Source organism: Bos javanicus, chromosome 4 (genome assembly GCF_032452875.1).
Source record: "Bos javanicus breed banteng chromosome 4, ARS-OSU_banteng_1.0, whole genome shotgun sequence".
Lineage (NCBI taxonomy): Eukaryota > Metazoa > Chordata > Mammalia > Artiodactyla > Bovidae > Bos > Bos javanicus.
The window spans coordinates 56,217,853-56,238,346 of record NC_083871.1 but is presented as its reverse complement, the minus strand read 5'-3'; the positions used below and the strand labels follow the sequence as shown (position 1 = coordinate 56,238,346).

Genomic DNA, 20,494 nt, shown 5'->3' with positions numbered 1-20,494 from the left:
CTCGCTAAATAAACGTAAGGGGATAGTACTCAGAGGGAGCGTTTCACAACAGTTGTGGAGCTGATGATTTGCACTCTGGTTTCTCCTATTCGTATGTGCGACCTCGGTTTCTCCATCTAAAAAATATTGTGAATATTCAGGGAAACTTTTTTTTCCCCCCTTGGAATTATAAGGTACTCAAAAAGTATGAATTCCAGCCTCCCTCTCCAAGAAGCACTTCCTGTTTGCCAGTCTTCTGTTTCTACCATTATTTTCTACTGTTTTATAGCTCTTGGTGGTGGCGGTTTAGTCGCTAAATTCGTGTCCGACTCTTGCGACACCACGGACTGTAACCTGCCAGGCTCCTCTGTTCAAGGGCTTCTCCAGGGAGTGGGTAGCTATTTAACTTTAATCAGCACACTCCAGGGTGGGTAATTAGCATTTGAAAGATTAATCAGAACTTCAAACTTGGATGCACAAGTGCCTACGATGCTGCTGCTGCTGCTGCTGCTGCTGCTGCTGCTGCTGCTGCTAAGTCGCGTCAGTCGTGTCTGACTCTGTGCGACCCCCTGGCAGCCCACCAGGCTCCGCCGTCCCTGGGATTCTCCAGGAAAGAACGCTGGAGTGGGTTGCCATTTCCTTCTCCAGTGCATGCAAGTGAAAAGTGAAAGTGAAGTCGCTCAGTTGTGTCCGACTCTTATCGACCCCATGGACTGCAGCCTACCAGGCTCGTCCGTCCATGGGATTTTCCAGGCAAGAGTACTGGATTGGGTTGCCACTGCCTTCCCCGAGTGCCTACAATATCAGTAAGTAGATCTTCACTCAGATCAGATCAGATCAGTCACTCAGTCGTGTCCGACTCTTTGCGACCCCATGAATCGCAGCACGCCAGGCCTCCCTGTCCACCACCAACTCCGAGTTCACTGAGACTCACATCCATCGAGTCAGTGATGCCATCCAGCCATCTCATCCTCTGTCGTCCCCTTCTCCTCCTGCCCCCAATCCCTCCCAGCATCAGAGTCTTTTCCAATGAGTTACCTCTTCGCATGAGGTGGCCAAAGTACTGGAATTTCAGCTTTAGCATCATTCCTTCCAAAGAAATCCCAGGGCTGATCTCCTTCAGAATGGACTGGTTGGATCTCCTTGCAGTCCAAGGGACTCTCAAGAGTCTTCTCCAACACCACAGTTCAAAAGCATCAATTCTTCAGCGCTCAGCCTTCTTCACAGTCCAACTCTCACATCCATACATGACCACAGGAAAAACCATAGCCTTGACTAGACGGACTTTTGTTGGCAAAGTAATGTCTCTGCTTTTGAATATGCTATCTAGGTTGGACATAACTTTCCTTCCCAGGAGTAAGCGTCTTTTAATTTCATGGCTGCAGTCACCATCTGCAGTGATTTTGGAGCCCAGAAAAATAAAGTCTGACACTGTTTCCCCATCTATTTCCCATGAAGTGATGGGACCGGATGCCATGATCTTCGTTTTCTGAATGTTGAGCTTTAAGCCAACTTTTTCACTCTCCACTTTCACTTTCATCAAGAGGCTTTTGAGTTCCTCTTCACTTTCTGCCATAAGGGTGGTGTCATCTGCATATCTGAGGTGATTGATATTTCTCCCGGCAGTCTTGATTCCAGCTTGTGTTTCTTCCAGTCCAGCGTTTCTCATGATGTACTCTGCATATAAGTTAAATAAACAGAGTGACAATACACAGCCTTGATGAACTCCTTTTCCTATTTGGAACCAGAGATCTTCACTAGAGGTATGTTAATTAGAATAAAAGATTAGAATTTTTCATTGTGGAAATAACTGGTAGTCAGGATATGTGGCTGGCTAGACTATTATACAGGCACTTCTGTCTTTGCATAAATGTGGTATGTCTATTGAGTCTAGCAGAGGGACATCCATCAGAGTGGCTCCTTTGGAGTCTAGACTTCTGTTTTGTACTTTGTCACAAAATATTGTCTGTGTGCTGTTATTTTGTGTGGCTGCTTGTTGCTAAATATTTGTGTAGTACTATTCTGTCTGAGCAGAGAAGGCAATGGCACACCACTCCAGAACTCTTACCTGGAAAATCCCATGGACGGAGGAGCCTGGTAGGCTGCAGTCCATGGGGTAGCGAAGAATCGGACAGGACTGAGCAACTTCACTCTCACTTTTCACTTTCTTGCATTGGAGAAGGAAATGGCAACCCACTCCAGTGTTCTTGCCTGGAGAATCCCAGAGACGGGGGAGCCTGGCGGGCTGCTGTCTATGGGGTCGCACAGAGTCAGAGGCGACTGAAGTGACTTAGCAGCAGTAGCAGCAGCAGCATTCTGTCTGAGACTTGCTTTCATTGTAGGACCCTATGTAGGGCCGAGGGAGGAGATGAGTACGTCTCACTCATCTTCAGTTTTTGAAATCTGCCAGCATTTACTAAAAGGACCTGATCATTGTGAAGGCCAAGTGCTGCTTATATTCATTCACCATATTTCTTGCATTTATCATTTCCTATCCCATGTTGAAGGTCAGGAAGGGCGGTGGTGAGGAGATACCCCTCATCCAAGGTAAGGAGCAATGGCTGTGCTTTGCTGGAGCAGCCGTGAAGAGATACCCCACGCCCAAGGTAAGAGAAACCCAAGTAAGATGGTACGTGTTGCAAGAGGGCATCCGAGGGCAAACACACTGAAACCATACTCACAAAAAACTAGTCAATCTAATCACACTAGGACCACAGCCTTGTCTAACTCAATGAAACTAAGCCATGCCCATGGGGCAACCCAAGATGGGCGGGTCATGGTGGAGAGATCTGACAGAATGTGGTCCACTGGAGAAGGGAATGGCAAACCACTTCAGTATTCTTGACTTGAGAACCCCATGAACAGTATGAAAAGGCAAAATGATAGGATACTGAAAGAGAAACTACCCAGGTCAGTAGGTGCCCAATATGCTACTGGAGATCAGTGGAGAAATAACTCCAGAAAGAATGAAGGGATGGAGCCAAAGCAAAAACAATACCCAGCTGTGAATGTGACTGGTGATAGAAGCAAGGTCCGATGCTGTAAAGAGCAATATTGCATAGGAACCTGGAATATCAGGTCCATGAATCAAGGCAAATTGGAAGTGGTCAAACAAGAGATGGCAAGAGTGAATGTCGACATTCTAGGAATCAGCGAACTGAAATGGACTGGAATGGGTGAATTTAACTCAGATGACCATTATATCTACTACTGTGGGCAGGAATCCCTCAGAAGAAATGGAGTGGCCATCATGGTCAACAAAAGAGTCCGAATGCAGTACTTGGATGCAATCTCAAAAACGACAGAATGATCTCTGTTCGTTTCCAAGGCAACCCATTCAATATCACAGTAATCCAAGTCTATGCCCCAACCAGAACACTGAAGAAGCTGAAGTTGAACAGTTCTATGAAGACCTACAAGACCTTTTAGAACTAACACCCAAAAAAGATGTCCTTTTCATTATAGGGGACTGGAATGCAAAAGTGGAAAGTCAAGAAACACCTGGAGTAACAGGCAAATTTGGCCTTGGAATACGGAATGAAGCAGGGCAAAGACTAATAGAGTTTTGCCAAGAAAATGCACTGGTCATAACAAACACCCTCTTCCAACAACACAAGAGAAGACTCTATACATGGACATTACCAGATGGTCAACACCGAAATCAGATTGATTATATTCTTTGCAGCCAAAGATGGAGAAGCTCTATACAGTCAGCAAAAACAAGACCGTAAGCTGACTATGGCTCAGATCATGAACTCCTTATTGCCAAATTCAGACTTAAATTGAAGAAAGTAGGGAAAACCACTAGACCATTCAGGTATGACCTAAATCAAATCCCTTATGATTATACAGTGGAAGTGAGAAATAGATTTAAGGGCCTAGATCTGATAGATAGAGTGCCTGATGAACTATGGAATGAGGTTCGTGACATTGTACAGGAGACAGGGATCAAGACCATTCCCATGGAAAAGAAATGCAAAAAAGCAAAATGGCTGCCTGGGGAGGCCTTACAAATAGCTGTGAAAAGAAGAGAAGTGAAAAGCAAAGGAGAAAAGGAAAGACATAAGCATCTGAATGCAGAGTTCCAAAGAATAGCAAGAAGAGATAAGAAAGCCTTCTTCAGCGATCAATGCAAAGAAATAGAGGAAAACAACAAATGGGAAAGACTAGGGATCTCTTCAAGAAAATCAGAGATACCAAAGGAACATTTCATGCAAAGATGGGCTCAATAAAGGACAGAAATGGATGAACCTAAGAGAAGCAGAAGATATTAAGAACAGATGGCAAGAATACACAGAAGAACTGTACAAAAAGATCTTCACGACCCAGATAATCACGATGGTGTGATCACTGACCTAGAGCCAGACATCCTGGAATGTGAAGTCAAGTAGGCCTTAGAAAGCATCACTAGGAACAAAGCTAGTGGAGGTGATGCAATTCCAGTTGAGCTCTTTCGAATCCCGAAAGATGATGCTGTGAAAGTGCTGCACTCAATATGCCAGCAAATTTGGAAAACTCAGCAGTGGCCACAGGACTGGAAAAGGTCAGTTTTCATTCCAGTCCCAAAGAAAGGCAATGCCAAAGAATGCTCAAACTACCGCACAATTGCACTCATCTCACACGCTAGTAAAGTAATGCTGAAAATTCTCCAAGCCAGGCTTCAGCAATATGTGAACCGTGAACTTCCTGATGTTCAAGCTGGTTTTAGAAAAGGCAGAGGAACCAGAGATCAAATTGCCAACATCTGCTGGATCATGGAAAAAGCAAGAGAGTTCCAGAAAAACACCTATTTCTGCTGTATTGACTATGCCAAAGCCTTTGGCTATGTGGATCACAAAAAACTGTGGAAAATTCTGAAAGAGATGGGAATACCAGACCACCTGACCTGCCTCTTGAGAAATTTGTATGCAGGTCAGGAAGCAACAATTAGAACTGGACATGGAACAACAGACTGGTTCCAAATAGGAAAAGGAATTCGTCAAGGCTGTATATTGTCACCCTGCTTATTTAACTTATATGCAGAGTACATCATGAGAAACTCTGGACTGGAAGAAACACAAGCTGGAATCAAGATTGCCGGGAGAAATATCAATAACCTCAGATATGCAGATGACAGCACCCTTATGGCAGAAAGTGAAGAGGAACTCAAAAGCCTCTTGATGAAAGTGAAAGTGGAGAGTGGAAAAGGTGGCTTAAAAGCTCAACATTCAGAAAATGAAGATCATGGCATCTGGTCCCATCACTTCATGGGAAATAGATGGGGAAACAGTGTCAGACTTTATTTTTCTGGGCTCCAAAATCACTACAGATGGTGACTGCAGCCATGAAATTAAAAGACACTTACTCCTTAGAAGGAAAGTTATGACCAACCTAGATAACATATTCAAAAGCAGAGACATTACTTTGCCAACAAAGGTCCGTCTAGTCAAGGCTATGGTTTTTCCTGTGGTCATGTATGGATGTGAGAGTTGGACTGTGAAGAAGGCTGAGCGCTGAAGAATTGATGCTTTTGAACTGTGGTGTTGGAGAAGACTCTTGAGAGTCCCTTGGACTGCAAGGAGATCCAACCAGTCCATTCTGAAGGAGATCAGCCCTGGGATTTCTTTGGAAGGAATGATGCTAAAGCTGAAACTCCAATACTTTGGCCACCTCATGGGAAGAGTTGACTCATTGGAAAAGACTCTGATGCTGGGAGGGATTGGGGGCAGGAGGAGAAGGGGACGACAGAGGATGAGATGGCTGGATGGCATCACTGACTCGATGGACGTGAGTCTGAGTGAACTCTGGGAGTTGGTGATGGACAGGCAGGCCTGGCGTGCTGCGATTCATGGGGTTGCAAAGAGTCGGACACGACTAAGTGACTGATCTGATCTGATCTGAGCAACTTGCATTGCCACTATCTGAGGTGAGGCATTGACCCTGAATTACTTTAGTAACTTCTATGCTGGTCACTTCCTTGTCAGCCTTACCACAGCCTAACCCACCACACGAGGCCCCTGACAGATATACTCTGCAGACACTCTGTGTCACTTCTTGTATTAAAATCAGTGAGTTATACAAACTAGAAAAATTAAGTCCAAACTTCCTAATATGGCACTGGAGGCCTTGAGGGGTATGTTCTAAGCCCCAACCCCTTGCCTGGTGCCATTTATCTGAGAACTAGAAGTATTCGGGTCAGTTCTTGGCCATCAGCCACATGGATAGCCAAACACCTGGATATGAAACAGCCACCTGGGAACTATTTCAGTGACAGAATTCAAGCTGCAGTTGCTGATGACAGTGTAATGATCCTAACTGGGACATCCATTCTTCCAACACTTGCTTCTCTGCAGGCAAGATCTGTGTGCTCCAGGCCAGGAATTTCACCAGAGGAGTTACTTCAGATTAAGAACACTTGTTGAAAATAGAAGCATAATTTAAAAAAAAAAAGAGGAGGGGGCAGCACCCATGGCAGGGGGAATGGATGATCTTACCATTTCAGTCCTGTGTAGAAAGGGGGTCACAGATGGCTCCTATTATTTAGGATAATAATAGGATAATAATTATCCTATTATATGTAAGTTTTCTCTCATTTTTCTCCTACTTTCAATTCTTCAATCCTGTTCTAGGGCTAAATCAACTTAGGTTCTCCATAAGCAATCTTCTCAGCCTGATTCCTTTTTATTTCTATGTAATACTTTGAGATTACAATTATTTCACCTCAAACATATAATCAAATCTTTACAAAAACACAATGATGTAAAGATTTTCATCACCATTTTATAGATAAAGTATCCAAGGTCCAGAGAAACTACACTGTCCCAGGGCAGGGACTTAAACCTCAGTCTTTGGGCTTCAAGTCCTAGGCCATCAAGTACAACTTTCTACCATTCTTCTCTACAGGAAACACGGTCTCATTGTTGCTGTTCAGAGTAAGCAGGGAAAGGATTACAGTGTTTAGTCCTAGTACACTTACTATAATCATCTGGAAGATCTTTAGCCTACACACCCATACAGTCCAGATCAATTAGAGTCTCCTCTGCACTGAGTCCCAGGTAGAATGTGTGTGTTTTAAAAAACCCTCCCTTTCACCTCCCCAGTGATTCTAACATGAAGCAAGGGTTGAGAACCACTGAGTTATTAGTTCTGTTAGTGTAGTGATTCTCCAAGTGTTAGAAATGCAGATTATCAGGACCTACCCCCCCAGGTCAACTGAATCAGAAACCCAAAGCATAGGCCCCAGATTTTCAGATTATGTTCAGATGTATGTATCAGAAAGCTCATAAATGACTTCATGGAAGTTTATTTCTAGAAGTAGGTGTTCCAGAGCAGATGTGGTGCTCCTCAGTGTTAAAGTTCCTGATCCCTTCCCCCTTGTTGCCCTTCTGTTCAGGGCAGATGGCTGCTTAATTTCCATCTGTCACTTCTGAATTCTCATCAACAGGAAGAAGGAAGTACAAGAGGCAAGAGTATTCCCCCTCACCCCTACTTTAATGACACTTCTTAGAAGCTGTATAAGACACTTCCGCTTACGTCACACTGACCAGTATTTAGCATTTATAGAGTCTGGGAGATGTGCCATGTTTTTGAGTGGCCACAACCCCATCCAAAAACCAGAGTTGTCTTTCTGAGAAATAAGGGAGGAAAAATAATAGATGACAAGAAGCAGTCTTTTCCAGAGCTTAGCTAACTTAACTAACTTTGCATCTCCTGCCTCTCCTGCATTGCAGGCAAATTTTTTACCACTGAGCCACCAGGGAAGCCCTGTCTACTGTATCAATGATGATAGATTTTTGATCATGTGCTGAACCATGATTCAGTGAAAATTTTCCTTAATTTAAAAGTTGAGGATGCATTTGCTTTTTACTATTGAAAATACTATAATGGTGAGCACTTAAGCTCATTGCATTTGTGATATTATTACATTTCTGATTATTATTTTGATAGATTCCTAGATGGGTTAAAGAATATGAATGTTTTTAGGACTCTTAACTAATACTGCTGATTTTCTTGCCAGAAAGGAATCATTCTGTGCTACCGCTGCCAATGAACTACATTTTCAGCTGCAGAATGTATTGTCTTTGAAATATTTTTTTTGTTTGTTTTTTTGCTAATTTTCCTTTGACATTTAAGAAAAGCTATTTTATTTTTGGCTGTGCTGGGTCATCATTGCTGCATGGTCTTTCTCTCTAGTTTCGACAAGCGGGGGCTACTCTCTAGTTCCCGCGTGTGAGCTTCTCCTCGGTGGCTTCTCGTTGCAGAGCACAGGCTGTAGGGATTGTGGGCTTCAGTAGTTGTGGCGCACAGTCTTAGTTGCTCTGCGACATGTGGGATCTTCCCGGATCGGGGATCAAAACTTTGTCTCTTGCATTGGCAGATAAATTCTTTACCATTGAGCCACAAAGGAAGCTGCTTCTTTGACATTTTGGAAATAATGCAGGGACGGGCATCACTTACATTTGGTACTTCCATGATGAGAGATACCCATATTTAGATAAATTGCATCTAAACTGGTTATGAACCGTGTGCCACAATTTCATGAACAGATTTCATTGCTATGTACCACTAGATGCAACAGGGCCAGGATATGCTATTCTTCAATTGTAAAATTTTTCTTTAAAGTTTTTCTTGCTTTATATTAGTGCTAATGAATTTCTTTTCTTCAGTTATATTTTCAGTCCTAAAGAGCACAGATATTTATTCCTTACAGTACCTAGTCTAGTGTAATAGTGTAGTAATGAAGCTTCAATTGATGAATCAAGCAAGGCTAAGGAGATGGTTTGACAGTCTAGCTCCTATTCTGTAGCTCATTCCAGTTGGCATCATTCTCCAGGTCACTGGGGTCCCTCCTACCTTGATATTTCTGCTTACACAAGCTCCTGATCTTTTGCGATCAAGGTTTTATCTTCTTAACTTTCAAATTCCTGACTTCCTACTTTCCAAGTAACCTGCACTCTGGTACTTTGATCTATACTCATATTTCAATGAAACTAAAAAAACATGTAAGTTCCTTTTTACAGTCAAGCCATTAGACCCTCTGGCTCAAGTCTGTTTCCTAAGCAGGCTTATACTTATAGGCAGGCTCCAGGGATTTAGCCTGCTTACTTCTCTTCTTTCCAGCAATCATGAATTTTTACTTCTAGGCCTGCTTTGGGAAACATGTTATCTCCTAGATTCCTAGTGAAAAGGCCTGGGGTGATTTAAAAACTATTATTATTTCTGAATTACTTCATCTTTCCTACATGTTTTAGCATGTGTGGGCAAACTCACATCCAAACAGGGGACAGGAGTTTGAGGGAGAACTAAATTAATAATGGCCATGGCCATGTTTGTATTCTTTTTCCTTGGAAGAAGAGAATGGGAATAGCTAAAGTGGCATTAGTTAACTGTAAGAAAGATTTGTAGGTCTAGGGTATAAATGTAAATAACTTATGGAGATCTATAATAACCTCAAGTGGAATATATCTCTGTGACAAGTCATTTGCCTCAATATCTGATTCTCCCCACACCAGCTCAAAGGTATATGGAAAAAATGTCGTAAGTAGACTATACTGATTTACTTGGTTGTGACTGCCCCTTCAACAGGTTAGATATACATGCAATTCAAAGATGTATGTGTATTATCCTGGCTCTTTGTGAAGAGTTGTAAATAGGCCCAGAGCCAAGAAACACATTCAGGCATTGTTTTGTCTTTTGAGTAATGTTTCCTACTACTATTATGGTTTACATGGGCATTCGAATCCAACAATAAAAACAAATTTATGTTTTACAGTCTTCTAATTATTAACGACAAATTCAAGAGATGGTTCTGCAAGTCACCTATTATTGTTCAGTGGCTCAGTCGTGTCCGACTCTGCGATCCCGTGGACTGTAGCACACCAGGCTTCCCTGTCTTTCGCCATTTCCCAGCGTTTGCTCAAACTTAAGTCCCTTGAGTCAGTGATGCTATCCAACCATCTCATCTTTTGTCATCTCCTTCTCTTCCTGCCTTCAATCTTTCCCAGCATCAGGGTCTTTCCAATAAGTTGGCTCTTTGCATCAGGTGGCCAGAGTACTGGAGCATCAGTCTTTCCAATGAATATTCAGGGTAGATTTCCTTTAGGATTGACTGGTTTGTTCTGCATGCAGTCCAAGGGAATTTTAAGAGTCTTCTCCAGCACTGCAGTTTGAAGGCATCAGTTCTTCGGTTCTCAGCCTTTTTTATTGTCCATCTCTCACGTTCGTACATAACTACTGGAAAAACCATACCTTTGACTATGGACCTTTGTAGGCAGAGTAACATCTCTGCTTCTTAATATGCTGTCTAGGTTTGTCATTGCTTTTCTTCCAAGGAGCAAGCATCTTTTAATTTCATGGCTTCAGTCACAATCTGCAGTGATTTTGGAGCCCAAGAAAATAAAATATCACTGTTTCCATTGTTTCTCCATCTATTTGCCATGATCTTAAGTTTTTTTGAATGTTGGGTTTTAAGCCAGCTTTTTCACTCTTCTCTTTCACCTTTATCCAGAGGCTCTTAAATTCCACTTCACTTTCTGCTATAAGGGTGGTGTCATCTGCATATCTGAGGTAATCGATATTTCTCCCTGCAATCCTGATTCTAGCTTGTGCTTCATCCAGCCCGGCTCGCATGATGTACTCTGCATATAAGCTTATAGCCTAATTCTTCATATTTTATTTTAATATCAAAAACAGGTTTCATTTTTGGTACTGCTGATAGGCCCAGTCTTAGAAATTGTTAAAGTATAATGCTTCCCTGGTAGTTCAGATAGTAAAAAGTCTGCCTGCAATGCAGGAGACCCAGGTTCAGTCCCTGGGTTGGGAAAATTTCCTGGAGAATGGAATGGCAACCCACTCCAGTATTCTTGTCTGGAGAATTCCATGGACAGAGGAGCCTGGTGGGCTACAGACCCTAGGGTTACATATAGTCAGACACTGCTGAGTGACTCTCTCTCTCTCTCTCACACACACACACAAACACACATACACACACACACACTATGGAAAACAGTTACCAATATATTCAATTATTAAAGACAATCAGTGACATTAATAATAAATGTTTTATATTATTGCAAAAAGTGGAATAGCTTTCTATTAATTGACCAAAGGTGTTATGTTTAAAAATAAAATTCACAGTTGAACACTGCTTATATAGACTCAAAATTACTACTCAGTAGTGCCACCTGTAACAAAATTCTTATTTGAAAAATACATACTAAACTACCAAGCTCATTCTGAAACAAATCTGGGATGAAACACACATTTAAATCTGACTTTAAAATAAATTGAATCCAAGTGTTAATGGTTTGAATTTCTCTAAGACAAAATAATTCAAGGAATTAGATCTGGTAGACAGAGTGCCTGAAGAACTATGGACAGAGGTTTGTGACGTTGTACAGAAGGCAGGGATCAAGACCATCCCCAAGAAAAAGAAATGCAGAAAGGCAAAATGGTTGTCTGAGGAGGCCTTACAAATAGCTGTGAAAAGAAGAGGAGTGAAAGGCAAAGGAGAAAAGGCAAGATATACCCATTTGAATGCAGAGTTCCAAAGAACAGCAAGGAGAGATAAGAAAGCCTTCTTCCATGATCAATGCAAAGAAATAGAGGAAAACAATAGAATGGGAAAGACTACAGATCTCTTCAAGAAAATTAGAGATACAAAGGGAACACTTCATGAAAAGATGGGCACAATAAAGGACAGAAATAGTATGGACCTAACAGAAGCAGAAGATATTAAGAACAGATGGCAAGAATACACAGAACTATGCAAGAAAGATCTTCATGACCCAGATAATCAGAATGTTGTGATCCCTCATCTAGAGCCAGACATCCTAGAATGCGAAGTCAAGTGGGCCTTAGGAAACATCACTACGAACAAAGCTAGTGGAGGTGATGGAATTCCAGTTGAGCTATTGTAAATCCTAAAAGATGATGCTGTGAAAGTGCTGCACTCAATATGCCAGCAAATTTGGAAAACTCAGCAGTGGCCACAGGACTGGAAAAGGTCAGTTATCATCCCAGTCCCAAAGAAAGGCAATACCAAAGAATGCTCAAACTGTTGCACAATTGCACTCATCTCACACACTAGTAATGCTCAAAATTGTCTAAGCCAGGCTTTAACAGTATGTGAATCGTGAACTTGAACAAGGTATTCAAATTGGATTTAGAAAAGGCAGAGGAACCAGAGATCAGATTGCCAACATCCGCTGGATCATGTAAAAAGCAAGAGAGTTCCAGAAAAACATCTGCTTTATTGACTGTGTCAAAGCCTTTTACTGTGTAGATCACAACAAACTGGAAAGTCCATCAAGATATGGGAATACCAGACCACCTGACCTGCCTCTTGAGAAATTTGTATCAGGTCAGGAAGCAACAGTTAGAACTGGACATGGAACAACAGACTGGTTCCCAATTGGTAAAGGAGTACTTCAAGGCTGTATATTGTCACCCTGCTTATTTAACTTATATGCAGATTACATCATGAGAAACGCTGGGCTGGATGAAGCACAAACTGGAATCAAGATTGCTGGGAGAAATATCAGTAACCTCAGATATGCAGATGACACCACCCTTATGGCAGAAAGTGAAGAACTAAAGAGCCTCTTGATGAAAGAGGAGAGTGAAAAAAGTTGGCTTAAAACTCAACATTCAGAAAACTAAGATCATGGCATCTGGTCCTATCACCTCATGGCATATAGATGGGGAAACAGTCCATCCTAAAGGAAATCAGTCCTGAATATTCATTGGAAGGACTGATGCTGAAGCTGAAACTCCAATACTGTGGCCACCTGATGCAAATAACTGACTCATTTGAAAAGACCCTGATAAGATTGAAGGAGGGAGGAGAAGGGGACAACAGAGGATGAGATTGCTCACTGGCATCACCGACTTAATGGACATGAGTTTGAGTAAACTCCAGGAGTTGGTGATAGACAGGGAGGCCTGGCGTGCTGCAGTCCATAGGGCTGCGAAGAGTCGGACATGACTTGAGTGACTGAACTGAAGACAAAATAGGGTTTAGAAAACCTAATTACTTTTCTCCTTTGGTAACATCTAGAGGTCCTTAACTAAAATATTAGCTATTGTAGCATGGTAGTTTGTTGGGTATTATGTAATTTGTGTTATGTGTGTGAGTGCTCAGTCTCATCTGACTCTTTGCAACCACATGGGCCACCACTAACAATCTTGGGAGCTTTGTGTTTAGTGGATCATGGATTTGAATTTTTATTTTAAACTGTTATGGACATTCTGGTTTTGAGGAAGAATAAAATTATCATGATACCAACATTCTTTGTAATAAACGTTTGTACTATGCTTTTTTGGACCAGTAATTTAGAGGAATGTTTTTCACCTTTAAGTAAAGTTATTTGCTCAGTCGTGTCCAACTCTTTGCGACCCTTGGACTGTAGCCACCAGGCTCCTTTGTCCATAGCATTCTCCAGGCAAGAATACTAGAATGTGTTGCCATTCCCCTCTCCAGGGGGTCTTCCCAACCCAGGGATCAAACCAGATCTGCTGCACTGCAGGCAGAGTCTTTACCATCTGAGTCATTTGCTAATAATTTCCAACACTAAGAAGGACCCAAATCTTGTCTACATTTCTCTTACCTAGTATGTAAACTCTTGAAGAGGAACACCATTGCAGCCCTGTGCTCAGAAAAGTGTGGGAAAATGGAGCAAAAGCTCAGTTCTATTTTTTTCTTGCCTTTTACAATCAGAATTTTAGTTTGCACTCTTCTAGAGGGATGAACAATATATCCCTTTTATCTACAATATGTTTGTGATTTGCTAAACAGTTTTTGTCTTACAACTTTTTTTTTTAACCTTTTCAATTCTTATGAAACAAATTAATGGAGTTAAGCAGAGGCAAAGGTATAGGAGCAGTAGGCAATCATTCCTAGATACTGATATTAACTCCATGTAGAATGCTTGTCATCTTCATTAGATCACGTTCCATGAAAGCAGGGGGCTGTGAACATACCACACCCTGCTATTTCCCCAGCATATTGTACATGGTAGAATTCAAATGTTTCTTCCGAGAATAAAGAATTCCTTCACATCGTGAGAAACCCATCTGCTGCCCTAAAATAACTCATACTTAGGTAATTTATCTTGGATGTAATTTTCAAGGAAAGTAGGATATGATATAGTTGACAAATAATGAACAAGAATTTATGTTGGTGGTTGTCCTCGCTCGTTGGTAAACAGTATGACAATAGGGAGGTCACTTGAGCTCTCTGAATCTCAGTGAATGAATTTACGAAATTAAGGGACTGGACTAGATGAAACCAGCTAGAAAATTCGAAGTCATTTAAGTTTCAAATTGCTCCCTAATTCTAAAATCACTTAGTGAGATTAGGTCAAGACCACAAAACTTTCAATTTGTAAATAATAGACAATGAATATTAGAAAATTTAAAATTTTTAATAAATGTGCTTTGTTCACAAAATGTGAAAAAATACAACAAACACAAACATACATTTTCAGGTAAGCCACCTCCCACCACTTGGCAACTACCGTATAAACCACTTGATCTAGTCATAATCCTGAAGAAACCAAGCAAATGATCATTTGTTTTTGAAACATCAAATTGTTTTGGAGAATACTGTTGTGAATGTGACAGGAGGCCCCTTAATTTTATATCCAAATGAAATCATTTTCAAGAGTACCCATACGGTATTAGAAGGCTCTATGGACTTCTCTTGTCATTATGTAGAGAATCTGGCTCCGAGCCACAGGAATGCTTACATTTTAACATTTATATGTTAAATTGGCTTTGGTGGATATTAATACATATTAGTTTAAATCCTGCGCCAACCTAATTTTGAAGATGAATTTACAATAACAAATGAGATTTATATATCCAAACAAACTTATACTAAATCAGAGTATAGGTTTTTATAAAGAGATATTTCTTTAAAGTACTATTTAAAATACACCATGCACACTTTGGAGCATAAGCAGAATCAACATCTGTAAACAATCAGAAGATTTTATAGCACCAACATTTTAGCTGTAACACAAAGGCTAAATCCAAGGTCAAATACTTATACCAGCCTCTCAAAAGTACGGTTTTCATTTACTTTCAAAGGACTTTTGTTTCGTATGTTGTTTCCTTTGCCCTTAGGATGGCATTTAGCCCAATCACAGAAAATGACTGTATGCTAAAGGGGGTACTACCAACACACATTTCTATGTTACCCTGAACACAGTAATTTTTTTTTTTTTTCCCCTCCTTCTTTTGGGTGAGCTACAAGATTTGACCTGTAGTGCTTAACTGGAAAGAAAGTCTTAATTTTTCTTTATAATTAAGTAATCTTAGTTATTGAAAGTAAATGCAAAACTTCAGGTTACTTCTGGCACATTTGAGCAACCAATATTTATTGCATTTACTCAACTGACTTTTAGGTTAATTACAATCTTGTTACTTTCATTAATTTAGAATTTGAAATTTAATTTGTAATATTGGGTACACACACTCAGCCATTTATATCTTACAGGGTAAATTTTGTATTTCTAAATAAAGTTTGACATTCAAAGTTAACTACAGCAATTCACAATAAGCACAAAAACACTTTTACCAGAGTAAAGAAGTGCAGTTTATGAATTTAGGATCAACTATTGAAAATGCAAGTTTCCTTTAAAAACACACACACACACAACATTAACCATGGAATCTGAAACTGTGATATTTCAGTGCAAAAACCTCAGTATGAGGTAATTTTAATGTAATAACCACTTGAAAAAAAAATCCACACAGTGGCACTCTTAAAAATGATAGTTTACATGACAATTGCTGGCTGACAAGACAATGTGGACTAAATGTTCTTAGCCATTTAAACATTTAAACTGATCTTGTCTTGTTGGACATATATTTCTCCTTAATCATTTGCTTCTGATTCAGAAACACAGAAAGGCATTTATCAATGTGGAAAGGGAAAATTCCCACAGCCAACTAATGTTTATATATTCAAAGACAAATTTCTGCTAGGGCTTTAGATAGAAACTGGAATACCGAAAGGTCAAAACCATTTTATGAGATTACCAGCAGAGGGTTAATTTAAAAATTTTCTATATAGTTTCCAGACTTGTAGTGCAGCACCTCCTTAATGGAAAGGTGAAGACCCTATTAAGGTTGGTCTAGGTAGAACATAAGCTCTCTTACAAGTGCAAACCCTTTCACAAAGGTGTGTTAGGTCAGTATCGAGTATTCTATTGTTCCTTGCTTAAATAGAAAATTTTGTAATGAAACCTAAATTTAAAAAAAGTAAAAGTGAATTCTCACAGTTAAATATACTCACCACCAATGCCCAAATCAACAAGAAGGACATGGAAACTTTATTTTGGCAATGGTGTTTACTGTACTGTGCTAATCAAATTAGAATACGTACGTTGGGGGAAATAGATCCCCAATGTCTGATGTTGTCAAATGAGCAAGAAAGAAAAAGAATCATCATCAATTCCAAAAGGTCTAGGGAATGTTGAATCATCAGACAAAGCCAAAATGGCTTTCTATAACAGGTAACAATTTAGTTAGAAAAAAAAGAATAAGATAAGTGCATCACAAAACTACTAAACCAATCTATCTCTGTCACATTTAACTTGTGAGTCATCAAAGTGCAATCTACAGCTTTCTACATACAGATTTTAGTTTCTCATTGCAATGGTTTAAGTCAACACTGAGAAGATGAAAATAAAAATACATAGCAAATTATGCTTCATTTTTCACAATAGCACTAAAGAGAAAAAGGTACCTTTCTATAATATTTTAGTGCTAAATGCTAAGTAACAGTGGTTTCTGCTAGGACAGGAGTCACTCTGCATGAAACATTAAGCTTTCTCTATAAGAATAAATTTTAAAATCCAGAAGTAGAAAAAAATAGCAAACTCTGTAAACCTTTGCATTTCTTCTATGCAAACCAGGTTTTAAGTACTGAGTTCATGTTAGTATTTCTGATTAGTGTAAGCAATTAAGTTTAGGAATCTGGATTGAAAGGGTCTTTTGCTTTTATATTAACTTAAAAGTAATATAGGGTCTTCTAGCTCATAGAAAGGAATAGAGCTGGCTTGACTTTCTCCAGAATCTGAGTCATATGGAGCATCAGGGAGCTCTGTGAAACCATATGCTAGTTGTTCATCTTCTATATCTGATCGAACGTAGCAGGAAGGGTTAGAATATTCCTCATCTTCTATACTGTTGAAATCTTGAGGAATATATAACATCCCTGGGTAGTTCCTACTAACCAAGTCACTTGTGGTTTTTAGGGAGGTTTTTCTAAATGCCATCAGATGCATATGTGAAAATTTTGAATACTTGAAACGTTTAAAGCCCAGGGACTCTATAGCAATCTTCCAGCTTTTCATCATCATAGCATGACGGTTCTGATGGGAGGAATCAGGTGTGATGATAAGCAATAAACCATTTAACACTAACAGTTCATGGGCTTTCTTGCAGCAAATCCATCGCTGGTAAGGTGATGGAAAATAAGAAAGAAGAAGAGAGAAAACAACCACGTGGAAAAGTTCTCCAGGAAGAGAATCAATAGGGTTTTTCAGCTGCTTCAAAAAGGCATCGATAGCATCTTGTGCAAGCTGGAGTGGTTGCTGAAGCTGCAAGTTCAAGAAGTCACATTTATATACACTCTGCAAAAGGGAAAACAAGGCAGACTGAGAATTTTAAGATTACTTGCATCGAACTACACAAATTTTAAACCAAACTATTTCACAGCATTTCTATTTAATTCAAGCTTTAAGTATGTACCTTTCACTTCTAAATTATTCCACTTACACAGAGTTACTCAACCAAAACTTTTACTCAGAAAAATCTCAGAGTAATAAAGCCTAGAGAATTTCTAGTCATCATTTAAAAAAATGTATTTCTGAGAAACAATTAAAAAATACTTTTTAAATACATATTTTTTAAAATATTAAGGCTTTGTTTGAAATTTAACTTGGGTAAGAACTTACAGGGACGATTTATTTCTACACTTAGTCATACTTATATTTATAGTTACCTACTTATACATACTTATACATACATACTATACATACTTATACATACCTACTTATACATATTTATATTTATAGTTACCTAAAACAGGCTAGTATAAAAATAATTTTAAACAAGAAATACTATGAAATGAAGATGAACCAAAGAAGTCAGAGGACAATGAAAGTGGATTTATAAATTTGTACAAAAGCAAAATACCAAATCTTTTTAAAGTCATGTAAAGCATCTTTTCAATCCTTAACTTTAACCATCTCAAAAGTAGTTTTAATAATATATCTATTGAAATAAACTACAAATTAAATTTAATTAACTGAGTCAAGTGACCGTGAAGTACACTACAAGAAACAGCACTGCATCATTTGCTGAATATTAAAATTGTATGAAAATAATCAAGAATAAGAATGCAGTTTTAAAATTAGATAAAAGTAGCTATCCTTATATAAAACAATAGTTAGTTAATTATCAAATACATGAGCTAATACCTTAGTCCCTCGTTAGTGTATAGACAAGCTGGTCACATTAGTATCTGGACTATGTATCAAGAAAAGCAATGCATAAAGTTCTATTATATGGAAAACTATTGTTTTTCTTCTTTTGTTCCTTTGGAGGGGAGACAGGGATAGCTTTATTGAAGTATAATTGACGTACAACCTAAAGTAATATCCGACACATTTAAAGTGTACGTTTTTAATAAGTTTTAATGTTTATACACTTACGAAACCACTACTGTAATCAAATTAAGAACAGATCCAACACTCACTAAAGTTTTCTTGTGCCCCTTACATAGCCCTTCCCTTTATACTCCCTGTTCTTTCCCATCGCTAGGCAATCACTGATGTGATTTCTATCACTATAGATCAAGTGTGTATTTTCTAGAATTTAACATAAGTGGAATAGTATAGAATAATGTACTCTTATTTTGCCTGGCTTCCTTCATACAGCACAATTATTTTGGGATTCATTCTTTTTTTTTTGCATGTATTGACAGTTTACTGCTTTTAAATAGCTGAGGTATGATACTATATAAAAGATATACCATGGTTTGTTTTTCAATATACCTTTCACAGATAACTTGGTTGTTTCTAATTTTTGGAAGTAACAACTAGACCTGCTATGAGCATTCCTGTCTTTGAACAGACATGTTTTGTCTTTGAATGGACATGTTTCAATTGTCCTGGCAAATATCGAAGAAAGTAGTGGCTGGATCATATAGCATGTGCATGTTTAACTTTTAAAGAAACTCCAGAACTATTTTCAAAAGTGCTTACACTGAATTTTACATTTCTACCAGGAGTTTATGGGAGTTCCAGTTTCTCCACCTACTCCTCAACACTCCTCATACACTTTTAAATTTTATCATAGTCATAGGTGTGTAGTAGTATACTGAGGTTTGAATTTGGCTCTTCCCAATAAGTAGTGAAGAGCTGACTGTGGCTCAGATCATGAACTCCTTATTACCAAATTCAGACTTAAATTGAAGAAAGTAGGGAAAACCACTAGACCATTCAGGTATGACCTAAATCAAATCCCTTATGATTATACAATGGAAGTGAGAAATAGATTTAAGGAACTAGATCTGATAGATAAGAGTGCCTGATGAACTATGGAATGAGGTTCGTGACATTGTACAGGAAGACAGGGATCAAGACCGTCCCCATGGAAAAGAAATGCAAAAAAGCAAAATGGCTGTCTGGGGAGGCCTTACAAAAGAAAAAAGAGAAGCGAAAAGCAAAGGAGAAAAGGAAAGACATAAGGATCTGAATGCAGAGTTCCAAAGAATAGCAAGAAGAGATAAGAAAGCCTTTCTCAGCAATCAATGCAAAGAAATAGAGGAAAACAACAGAATGGGAAAGACTAGAGATCTCTTCAAGAAAATTAGAGATACCAAAGGAACATTTCATGCAAAGATGGGCTCAATAAAGGACAGAAATGGTATGGACCTAACAGAAGCAGAAGTGATTAAGAAGAGGTGGCAAGAAAACACAGAAGAACTGTACAAAAAAGATCTTCACAACTCAGATAATCACAATGGTGTGATCACTGACCTAGAGCCAGACATCCTGAAATGTGAAGTCAAGTGGGCCTTAGAAAGCATCACTATGAACAAAGCTAGTGGAGGTGATGGAATTCCAGTTGAGCTCTTTCAAATCCCGAAAGATGATGCTGTGAACGTGCTGCACTCAATATGCCAGCAAATTTGGAAAACTCAGCAGTGGCCACAGGACTGGAAAAGGTCAGTTTTCATCCCAATCCCAAAGAAAGGCAATGCCAAAGAATGCTCAAACTACCACACAATTGCACTCATCTCACAGGCTAGTAAAATAATGCTCAAAATTCTCCAAGCCAGGCTTCAGCAATACGTGAACCGTGAACTTCCAGATGTTCAAGCTGGTTTTAGAAAAGGCAGAGGAACTAGAGATCAAATTGCCAACATCCGCTGGATCATGTAAAAAGCAAGAGAGTTCCAGAAAAACATCTATTTCTGCTTTATTGACTATGCCAAAGCCTTTGACTGTGTGGATCACAA

At 39.3% G+C, this 20,494-nt stretch overlaps 1 protein-coding gene across 1 annotated transcript in view; it reads right to left on the bottom strand.

Moving 5' to 3' along the window:
- Positions 1–14,360: 14,360 nt before the first annotated feature.
- BMT2 (base methyltransferase of 25S rRNA 2 homolog) overlaps positions 14,361–20,494 on the bottom strand; it is a 79,460-nt gene continuing 73,326 nt past the window's right edge. Inside the window, exon 5 of the mRNA XM_061414086.1 lies at positions 14,361–17,600. Coding sequence (XP_061270070.1) covers positions 16,971–17,600 — 630 coding nt within the window. The 3' untranslated portion in view covers positions 14,361–16,970. The remainder of the gene's footprint in view (positions 17,601–20,494) is intronic.